Raw genomic sequence first — 11,338 nt, forward strand, 5'->3', positions numbered from 1 at the left:
AATGGGTAATGAACCACTTGCTGTGTAATACTTTACAAAATTTGGTGTAGTGTTACCATTCTTGTTCTCCTTCCTACAAAATATACAACTACATACTCACACTGTGATTACTTTTATATATTTTCAAAACTGTATAACCAGAGAGAACAGAATGTAACTTAACTTGAGTAGGACGTTGCTATGATAGTATACCTCCTTACCGATCGTATCTCGGCACTGGCGGCGGCCATTTTGTATTGACAGACTAATATCTGCATAGAGATGGGAGAAGTAATGTCACGGCCGTGTTGACGTTGTTTATGAGAGAGTTTCCTCATTCGCTAAATTTGGGTGAAAATATGAGGAATTCTTTCTCAAGATGAAGGTTTTAATCACATAATTACAGTTGATGACAACGAGTTTCAACAGGGTAGTTTATTCTAAACATATTCAGCGTCTTGATCCTTATCTGAGTAAATAAATTTACGTATAAGCCACGTATCCGTGCATCCAGTTAGCCATCCCTGTGTATAATTATTATTATTATTATTATTATTAAAACTGGAGCGCTGCAGTTTGCATGCAAGATAACAGCTGATTGGACAGTTTGTTTGCTGTTAGAACCACGCCCACTTAACAAAAATGATAATCAAAGAGGGCTTTACTTTACTTTTGTTCCTGGCCTGGAAGGGAAAAGTTTCAATGTGTGGCGTACTTACGTAGTCTACGAAAACGCCACATGATGTATGCTTGATGGTACTAGGTCACGCTGCCAGGGAAATGGCACGAATGAAGTCTTGAATGTCGTATTTTACATATTTGAGGAGGGAATATGTACTTCGCCTTCCCCATTTTTTGTTTTTGTGTGTAAGGAATCCTGCTTGCTTGTAGGCTGTGGTGTAGTGATGTTTAATTCGTTTTGGATAACTGACAATGTAGTCATGACAGTATTGCGCCCTGTAGTCAAGTCTGACATATCTGTGTTTATGTTTTGTAGTGAATGAATTAAGTAAGCCCGTAGTCAGCCGTGTGTCTACGTAATATGCAAGTTTTTGAAATGCCGTTACAACAGATTAGCGTTTCGCCACTTGATTGGGTCAAAGAAAATACAAATGCAAGCACCCAGAACCAGGACTGGAAAGCGCAGGTATGTAATGAAGGTACCGATTTTTCGAATAGTGAAAAGCAGGACCTGCACAGCTACTTGTCACCATTGACAGTTTTCTGCAGTTCATATTGTCTCCTCTCAGCTGCATTAGCTGGACATTCTGCTACTGTGGTGCTTATACCAAATTAGCCTCTCTAGTTCCAAAATCTGTGAAATGGGTGTTTTTATTATATTTAATATATCCATAATTAACTTCCCACAATGAATGTGAGAGTTTAAATGAAAGTAGGACTAGATGTGCTGTATCTTGACCATAGATTCTGAGGGCTTTATATGTTCCTATAAAGCTATCCCTGTAACAGGCCATGGAGGCCCATAGGGTTGTGAGATGTCAAGGGTCACACATTTTCTAAACCATCGGCTCACAGATGATGGTGTGGTTGTAAGCCTTAGGTGCCAGCCCGCCTGTATCCCCAGGAAGATTCCTGATACTCATTTCTCTTAGAGGCTAAGTCAACCCCAGGGTCAGAATGCAGCTGGAAGGATTATGTCAACTGAAAAACCCCGTGACCTTTCTTGAATCAAATCTGCGACCTTCTGGCTTGTAGCATAGTACCTCAACCAACTACACTATTGTGTGCCCCCAAAATAAATTTTGTGGCTTACATAATTTAATATTATTTACTTCATATTTAAACTCATGGATTGGTGTTCAAGGACTAATCAGAGTGTAAATAGATCACATTTGAAAATGATCAGAATTTGGTAAAATACATTGTTACTTTACTCCTAGTGTGAAAGACTTGGGGACTAATTTATATAAATATGAACGTGGTAGTGAATAATTGGACTGATATGGGAAGTGATGCCACATACAGGTGTCTCATTATGAAATGCCATATTTTACAAGATGATTTCTGGACATCAAAGTAAGTAAAAATATTTGTGTGAATTTGTACGCTGATGGTCTTCCTTATATAGTTATAACCATTAGAATATGTCAGCTCCTGCTGTCACATTCTGAAAAACAGACATTCCAAGAGTATTTTGTTTGTGTCACGTGGTGATCATAGAAATCCATTCGATGCTTAACTTTGTGTTGATACTTAAAAGTCATACTTGGAATACATAGTGGTATGATGTAGACAGACACTATTGGGTTTTACATTTCAATTCAGTCTGAAGCAATGTAAGGTTGGAAGAGCATGTTACATATGGATCCAGCATGGAAAGTGTCTGTTCATTTACAGAATTAGCACACATGCATCTTGTGGTAGGAGAGTGTAATAGGAATGCTGCAGATGCTGCTAGCAAATACAGAGAAAAATTCCATAATTGGAGAGTACCAAATTATTGTACTTTTCTTTCTGTTAACTTGCTGTTAACATGAGGCCATTTCAAGCACCCCTTATAAGAAAGTCAATATAAAGAGGTTATTAGAGTTCTTTTGTTTGTTTTCTTCTTATGCAGAACTCATTAAACTTAGAAAGTATTTAAGGTGTGACCATGAAAATTGAAATTAAAATATCTGTAACTTTATAATGAAGGCCCTCAGGGTACACATGTATATGACCTTTTGTTACTTATTTTCATGTTCAGAAACCATCCTCCAAAATATGACATATAATAAAGGCACACCTGTAGTCTGGTAAGTGGTTACCAACATTTTTGAGGAATGCATTGCCCCCATCTTAAAACCTGAAGTGGAAACACTGTGTTCCTCTGGCTACCATATTAGTTAGCATCACAACCCAGAAGAATGCAGTTTTAATTTATATATATAGTTACTCACATTAATCATGTGTACACCTAAAATGGTAGCATAGTGGTTGAGGGGCTATGCTACAAGCCGGAAGGTCATGGGTTCAGGTCCTGATGAGGTCATTGGATTTTTTTCAGTTGACCTAATCCTTCCAGCCGCACTAGGTCCTGAGGTTTATTCACCCTCTGACAGAAATGAGTACCAGGAATTAATTAAATAATTTTCCTGGGGATTAAAGCGTGGCCGGCGCATAAGGCTGAGAACCTTACCGCCATTTTTGAGCCAATTGTCTAGATAGTGTGGTGCCCTCAACATCTCACAACCCTATGGGCCTTCACGGCCTGGTACAGGTGTGGGAACTGTCCACATTCAAGCAATTGTGGCAACGCAAGCTTCATTGCTTAGCAATGAATTGAATCTGGGTTTGATCTTCTGCACTTTTTCCATTCATTGATATTCTAAACAACAGAACACAATGTTCTGGGAGCAGACCCAGCTCCCAAAATGTTGTATTCTGTTTTTTTAGTATATCAGACAATGAACAGAAACTACAGATCTGACTTAGGAGTTTTTGGGTCGTCTAAGTACGTCATTCATCGTTCCTTTATTGGACACTGTTTCACTATATGTTCTGGTCTAACTGGCAATCTTCAGGTGTACAGATGCTGTGGACAAGGATACTGCTGCACACTGTAACACGGTGTAATACGCTGTCATTAGAGCCCTTTTGAATTGGTCAATGAATGACTGCTTCAACTATGGCACAGCCTTCCTTCTGTTTAAAGACGTTTTCTTTTTATTTTCCAGGAGCCCATGTTCACAACTTCGAGTCAGCATCCACCAGAACGTTGTGCATCCCAGGCTTCAACTCTTTCTAACAACCATGATATATGCAGGTGATCTTCAGTTTCATAACACTCCTGCAATTGGAACACTGCTGTAATATAGACACCTAAGGTTGCCACTTCAGACATTTTTCAAGTCTAGAAATTTATTCTTAGCTGATCACAGTGGCCGTGTGGTCTAAGGCATGAACTCTCTTCGCCCGCTCAAAACACTGGGGTCATTGGTTTGAATCCCACTTGAGGTGTGGGTGTCTGTGTGTATTTATAGTGGCCTTACACTGGGCTGATCCCCCGTCCAAGGGGTCATACCAATTATATGTAGATTAAAAAACTGAAAAAGTGGCCAAGGTCCAACAAAGGGCTGTAGAGCCATAATGGAACAATAGACGGGAATAGATATTTTTCTTATGGCTTATGCAGCTATAAATTCTTTTCCTCTTCACTATCAGGATTGGGTATTAGAAGCCTATTCCAATGTTCAGAAATTTGAAAACTGATTTTCCACTTTCTTCCAGACCTTCCCACATCTCTCTTCCCTCTGGAATTATGTATGTAGCTTAATTTGGTAATCTATTGTCTTGCATTCTCTATTGTTTCCTGTTTACTTGATAGTAATTCAAATGAAATGGGAAATCACCATCAAAATGTGTCTAATTTATTTCATTTTCACTGATCAAATACTATCACATCCCTGACCTGTGTCTGTCATAAGATGACCATTTTCAGAGGGAGACATAATATTAAAGGAAACTTTACGATATATGTGTATAAAGGATTTAAAATATCTAAGCCTTTTAAGTATAGTGATCATTTTTTATCAATAGATAAAATAGTTGCATAGGAAACAGATGTTCTGAAAATGTGGCACAGTTCACATATTTGGGAACAACGATAACAGATCGAAACCTGATTCAGGAGGAAATTTAGAGGAGATTGAACTCGGGTAATGCATGCTACCATTCAGTCCAGAACCTTTTGTCTTCTTCTCTGCTGTCAGAAACATAAAAATTAGAATATACAAGACTATAATTTTGCCTGTGGCTCTGAATGGGTGTGAAACTTGGTCTCTGACGTTAAGGGAGGAACATAGACTGAGGGTGTTTGAGAACAGAGTGTTGAGAATATTTGGACCGAAGAGAGATGAAGTGACAGGAGGCTGGAGAAAACTGCATAATGAGGAGCTTTATAACTTGTACTCTTCTCCAAGTATAACTACAATGATCAAGTCAAGGAGGATGAGGTGGGCAGGACATGTAGCATGAATGGGGGAGACGAGGAATGTGTATAGGATATTGGTGGGAAAGCCAGAAGGAAAGAGACCACAGGGAAGACTAAGGCATAGGTGGGTGGACAATATTAAAATGGATCTTAGAGAGATAGGATGGGATGGTATGGATTGGATAGATTGGACTCAGGATAGGGACCAGTGGAGGGCTCTTGTGAACACAGTAATGAACCTTCGGGTTCCATAAAATGCTGGGAAATTCTTGAGTAACTGCAGAATTGGTGGCTCCTCCAGAAGGGCTCAGCTCCATGAGTAAGTAAGTAAGATAAAATAGTTGAATTACTGTTTTTTTGTTTTAACTTTTTCCATCATCTCGTATTCTAGATAACAGAAAACATGACATTTTGGAAACTGGATTTGTTTCCATCCTCAGGTGAGTTGGGCCAGTTTCTGAAATGTCATGTTTTCTGTTTTCTAGAATACTGGATCATGGAAAAATTCCAAAACCCCAGTAATTCTGTGTGTTATACATCACCATCAGAACTTTAGAATCCAAAATAGCTGAAGTTTGTGGATATAAGTAGTTGTTGGACTTAGTCCCACCCCACTAGCAATAATAAAAAAAAGTTATATTGTGTACTAATTTCTGTAGTATTGACGAAGTATGGCATTTCTGTATTGCTCTCAGATATAAGAACTGCTGGGGATCCTTGACTGGACTCAGGCAAGCAAAGGGACTCATACGAGAACCCTCTGCTAAAAGAGCGAAGGAACTGTTGAAGTTAAACGGGAACCAGCTACGATAGGTGGTGGGACTACTTACAGGACACTGTCACCTTAAAGGACACCTCTTCAAACTGGGACTAAGTGATAGTCCCACTTGTGAGAGATGTCAAGAAGAAAATGAAACAGCCACACATATCCTGTGTGAATATGAGGCCTTACCTTATTTAAGATTACATCACTTGGGTCAATATTTTATGGAACCAATTGACTATTTCAACGCCCCCACATACAAAATCCTGCACTTCATTCGAAGCACAGGATTGCTGAGATGATAATCAAAAGGGGAAGCGCAACAGACCACTGTAGGTCGTGGTGCAAGGGCCAAGAAGGCCCACCCCTTATACATTCATTGCTCTCAGATGTGTTCAGTGCCATTTAGCATAGTTCAAAAACTGCAGTAATAAATAGACTGTAATAACTGTGTAATTATTTTTATATCCGATATTTATGAAGTTGTAATGATTTTGTTTTCAGAATCTGCCACTGTGAAGGAGACAGTGAGGTGCCCCTCATTGCACCATGTTACTGTGCAGGATCCCTGCGATATGTTCATCAGGCTTGCCTGCAGCAATGGATCAAGTCTTCAGACATCCGAAGCTGTGAGCTTTGTAAATTTCAGTTCATCATGCAGAGCAAGATTAAACCATTTAGTGAGGTAAATTTTTATTTGGCATCTCTTTGCAGCAAATAAAGGTGGATCAAATGTGTGAGGTATGTGGCATTCATGGGGGAGATGAGAAATGCATACAAAATTTTAGTTGGTAAACCTTAAGGAAGGAGACTGTGTGTGAATCTTGGGCAAAGATGGAAGGATAATACTGAAATGGATGTTATACAGGTAATATGTGAGGGTGTGGTGGTCAGAGTTCCTGCATACAGATCCGGAGGTCCCGGGCTAGATTCCCGGCGCTACCAAATTTTCTGAGAAGTAGTGGGTCTGGAATGGGGTTCACTCAGCCTTGCGAGGATAATTGAGGAACTACTTCAACAGAAAAGTAATGGCTCCAGTCTAGAAAACCGAAATTAACTGCTGTGGGGATTCGTTGCGCTGATCATGTGACACTCTGTATCTGTTATAGTTGGCACTAACTTCACTGACAGTAGTGGTCACTTGGTCAGTATAGTTTGCTTGCGGACTAAAGCCAGAGAGTTTATTTGTTGTTAGCTGTAGTGGCTAGTCATGTAGCAGTAAGAATCCTGCATGATTCAAGATCCGTAGATATCATGTAGATGGTGTATATCACACAGGATTACTGGGTTTTTGGACTGTTTCCATTGGCCGGTATTCTAGAAAAATAGAAAATGCAATATTTTGGAAAATGGATCTGTTTCCATCCTCAGGTGGGGGGGGGGGGAAGACACCTACACCTACTCTGTTGGGCCTCTTTCTAATGGCTCCAACTGAGTAGGTGTCTCCCACCTCCTCACCTGAGGACAGAAACAGTATTCCTATAAGTTAGTGTCATGGTAATCAACAGTTTATGTTTCCTGTAAAATCTATAACCATGTTGTTACTGCCTCATTTTCTGCTGCTGATATCAGAGCTCATGGTCTTGCTTTCCCCCCATTACTCCTTTCTTCCTGAATTAATGGACAGTACTGCTGACTGTTTCAGAAAAATCTATGTACTTGTTATTGCTCCACTGTGATGACTTTCAATCATAACTGAGATTCATTAAATTATAGAATTTCATTACTTGAAATGAAATATTACCTGTAATAGACTGAAGTGGAAAGTGCTTTCTCTGTGCTTGAGTCAATAAAAACTTCTCGCTCATGGTGCATTATATTAAAACTATAAATATTATGCCATTATAATCAATAACAATTCAGTTACAAATTTTGCAGTTTGATGCTTGTGTAAAGAAAAATGTAAGTCATCCAAATCTATTCCTGATCATCCAGTGTAGCTTGTATTCATATGTTCTGACCAGCAGGGTGATAACATGAATATATGTATACATAGGCACAGGGTGCCCATAAGCTGTTCATGTGGTGCACCTGTGTGACGAGTGCATAAAGCTTAAGAATTATATGCATTAGCTCCTTTTTATTATCTCAGAAACAGTAAGACTTACACAAAATATGTATTGGGTATAAAATTGGTTTCATTTATTTCCACAACTTGTTTAAACATTTCTCACTCCCAGAAATACTTAGCTAATAACACATGCGTTAATCTCAGTTTAAAAAGTACTTTTAAGAATACTAAGTTACAAAAGTAAATCTTCCTTATTATTCCTCTTATGTTGCAGGCTTAACAAAGATTTGGGTGTCTTTTCTCATTGCAGTGGCAGACACTGGAGATGTCTGGTGTGGAGCGCCGCAAGCTCCTGTGCTCTGTCACATTCCATGCTGTGGCTTTGACTTGTGTTGTATGGTCACTGTATGTCCTGATTGATCGTACAGCAGAAGAGATATACAAAGGTATTCTTGAATGGCCATTCTGGACAAAACTCATTGTTGTGGCTATTGGATTTACTGGTGGTATTGTCTTTATGTACATCCAGTGCAAAGCTTATCTTCATTTGTGCCGACGCTGGAAGGCATTCAACCGGGTGATATTTGTCCAGAATGCTCCAGAAAAGGTTGCCTTGCCACCGTCAAATTCCCAGCCACCGGTAGCAAGAGAAGAATCACTGCTAGTGTCAGAGACCTGCTGTGGAGTTGTCACCTCGGCCGATGTTGGAAAGGGAAAACGCAGAGGGAATGAGTTGGCTAATGCAACTTCTGTGGATTCTACTTTCCATGGAGGGAAATGGAAGAGTTCATGTAAGAGTAGGGTAGAAGAGAAACAACATGAGAGACCAGTTTCTGTTTCTGACAACATACTTTTGACATGTACTGAATCTGGAAATGAAGAATTACTTAAGAGAGTTACTGTAGTTGATAATGGTAATGATTATCAGTCCCTAGTGTCAGAGACCCTTGATGGTTATGGTATTTGTGATATAAGCAATTTAAAGGATAGCGACTGTCAAGACAGCACAGCTAATATATCAAGTATAAAGTTTTCTTACGATGATTTGTCTCATGTAATTGTAGACAATTGTTTAACTGAAAATGAATATGAAGAAATGAGTCACCTTTTACAAGAAGAGAACAGGAAGTGTGAAAGTGTATGTAGAATTGGTGGGAGTCGCCAAGGTGCAGTTGGTTTTGTGTTTCTTCCATCTCTTGCATCTCCTCTGGCCAGACAGACAGAAGCAGAGGGGAGGGGAGTATTCCAAGACAGAGACATACCCAATACATCCACTAGCTGTACTGTGAGTTCAAGTAGCAGTGAAGAATCAGTTCGGTCACCATCAATACGGTTGCTGCAACAAAATCGAAAATCACTGAATGATACAGGACTGTCGCTTAAACAGTTACAGACTCCATCTTTGCCGGCAAGACCATGGACTGTTGGTCCTTCCAACTCGGGTGTGAAGCGGGTGTCTGATGTGGCATCTGATCAAACAGGTGAAGTGCCAGCAGCTACAGCCCGACCAAAGTTCTCTCTTGGGTCCCAGTCCCCACTTATTTCTGTAGCCCCTGTGAATGAAGATTCTACAAATGCTACATGATGACTGCACAAATTGAACAAAATTCATGAGGTGCAAAGAAAATTTATTTCAGAATATTTATAATAGAATCCATTGTTTTATAAAATTAGGCCTATTTAAAACATTTTTGTAAATGGTGTATTTAAAAACTATGTTTTAAGTACAAATTATAAAATTCAGCCAGAAGGTTTATTTCTTTTTCTTATTAAACACTGGAATCCTGTGGAAAAAAAAATTCAGCATTAGAAGGCTGTAGTAGTTATTTTACAATATGAATGTGGTAAGTGTGAACTCTTCTTATACTTAATTACACAGATTGAGTTCCATTCATATTTTGTACTTAAATTGAAATATTAACACCTTGTTCTCTTTTGGTCTAGATAAGGATTCTATTCCTGTTTGACTGACTCTCAGAATTTAATAATTGTACTTAATTAAAAGTATTTGTGATGTGTATGAAACCGTACTTCATAGTTCTAAGCTGCAATGAGTAAAGTGACATTTATTCATAATAAATTAGTGCAATTTTCAAGAGCCTTAATTACATTTGCAGTCTGTTGTATGTTGTAGGCATAATATAATGCCTAAAAGTTTTATGTTAATTTTTTATATTGGTGCCAATATTGTAACTCAAATAAAGTTATCAGTGTAAGTGGTAAAATATTATATACTGACGTATGGTTTATGTCTGTAGGGAATGCTGGTAGAAGGAGCTTAATAGAGGCTGCTGTATGCCAGAGATATTCAGAAGTACACATTTCATTCAGCCAATAATTGCCCCCCCCACCAATACAGTGACCTTATAAGACAACCCCCAACCTTCCCAATGCCAAATGTTACTGAAACATAACTTGTACAGATAAATTCAATTTTCGATCAGAAACAAAGTTTTCTTCACATTCTCTTATAATGGCCTGTTGTAGGACCATCGAATGCTTAACTGGTGAAACTTGGGCTTAGTATTTGTTTTTGAATTTCCTCCAGGATCACATATTGGCCCCAGGTATACTATATATCCTCGATGTTACAGAATTATTATCTTTGGCAAACAGATAACATAAAATGGCATCATGTGCACTCACAGGTGGGATAAAGAAATATGCTCCCTACAAGTCCCGATGGGGTCAATGGATTTTTTCAGTTGACCTAATCCTTCCAGCCGCACTAGGCCCTGGGGTTTACTCAGCCTCTAACAGAAATGAGTACCAGGAATTAATTAAATAATTTTCCTGGGAAGTAAAGCGCGGTCAGCGCGTAAGGCTGACAACCTTACCGTCTTTGAGCCGATTGTCTAGATAGTGTGGGACCCTCAACGTCTCACAACCCTATGGGCCTTCACGGCCTGGTACAGGGATAGCTTTACTTTACTTACAAGTTCTCTCATGATTTTGTCATGTAGTTTATTAAGCTTTTGTCTAATAGCAACAGTTATCAAAGATACTTAAAAAAACCTGAGTATCCTAAGTTATGTATAAATGTTCACAGTTAACATGAATGCCATACCTTAAAATCATTTCTTAACAACACAAAGGATTTCAGAGCATCCACTAACTTAACTAACTTAAGCGACATCTGCTAAGTGGCTTAAAAAACCTGAGTATCCTAAGTTATGTATAAATGTTCACAGTTAACATGAATGCCATACCTTAAAATCATTTCTTAACAACACAAAGGATTTCAGAGCATCCACTAACTTAACTAACTTAAGCGACATCTGCTAAGTGGCTTAAAAAACCTGAGTATCCTAAGTTATGTATAAATGTTCACAGTTAACATGAATGCCATACCTTAAAATCATTTCTTAACAACACAAAGGATTTCAGAGCATCCACTAACTTAACTAACTTAAGCAACATCTGCTAACTGACATGCCTTCAAACATTGTGTATTAATATTAGAATGTTTCTTCCTTCAGAATAATTCTGTTGGTTTAGTGGTAGTGAAGACACTGCACATACAGATTCATTTCTAATGGATATTTCATCATTACAAAATATATGTACCTCAGAAGCAGAATTGTGGTTCCAAAAATATTAGATGTAGATACATTCTGTGTAGTGTCATGGGAATGGAAATGAAATAGTAATG

General features: G+C 38.6%; 1 protein-coding gene across 3 annotated transcripts; it reads left to right on the plus strand.

The window, feature by feature from the left end:
* The first annotated feature begins 390 nt into the window (after window positions 1–390).
* On the plus strand, window positions 391–9,376 carry LOC111871780. 3 transcript variants are annotated; one of them, XM_023865102.2, is made up of 5 exons: window positions 391–409; window positions 977–1,126; window positions 3,657–3,745; window positions 6,180–6,360; window positions 7,997–9,376. In XM_023865102.2, the coding sequence occupies exons 2-5, from the start codon at window positions 1,022–1,024 to the stop codon at window positions 9,269–9,271; spliced, it is 1,650 nt and encodes a 549-aa protein (XP_023720870.1). In that variant the 5' UTR covers window positions 391–409; window positions 977–1,021; the 3' UTR covers window positions 9,272–9,376. The 3 variants fall into 3 exon arrangements, with proteins under 3 accessions (XP_023720870.1, XP_023720869.1, XP_023720868.1); XM_023865101.2 differs by lacking the exon at window positions 391–409 and adding an exon at window positions 555–846; XM_023865100.2 differs by lacking the exon at window positions 391–409 and having other exon boundaries at window positions 555–1,126.
* Window positions 9,377–11,338: the final 1,962 nt, after the last annotated feature.

This window comes from Cryptotermes secundus, unplaced genomic scaffold, assembly GCF_002891405.2.
Source record: "Cryptotermes secundus unplaced genomic scaffold, Csec_1.0 scaffold846, whole genome shotgun sequence".
In the NCBI taxonomy this organism is placed as follows: Eukaryota; Metazoa; Arthropoda; class Insecta; order Blattodea; family Kalotermitidae; genus Cryptotermes; species Cryptotermes secundus.

Bases quoted from the DNA above. Each gene is read 5' to 3' on its own strand.
- LOC111871780 (XM_023865102.2), top strand. From the start codon at position 1,022: ATGCAAGTTTTTGAAATGCCGTTACAACAGATTAGCGTTTCGCCACTT. The intron at 1,127-3,656 runs GTATGTAATGAA...TTTATTTTCCAG, and splicing joins ACCAGGACTGGAAAGCGCAG to GAGCCCATGTTCACAACTTC. The intron at 3,746-6,179 runs GTGATCTTCAGT...TTTTGTTTTCAG, and splicing joins AACAACCATGATATATGCAG to AATCTGCCACTGTGAAGGAG.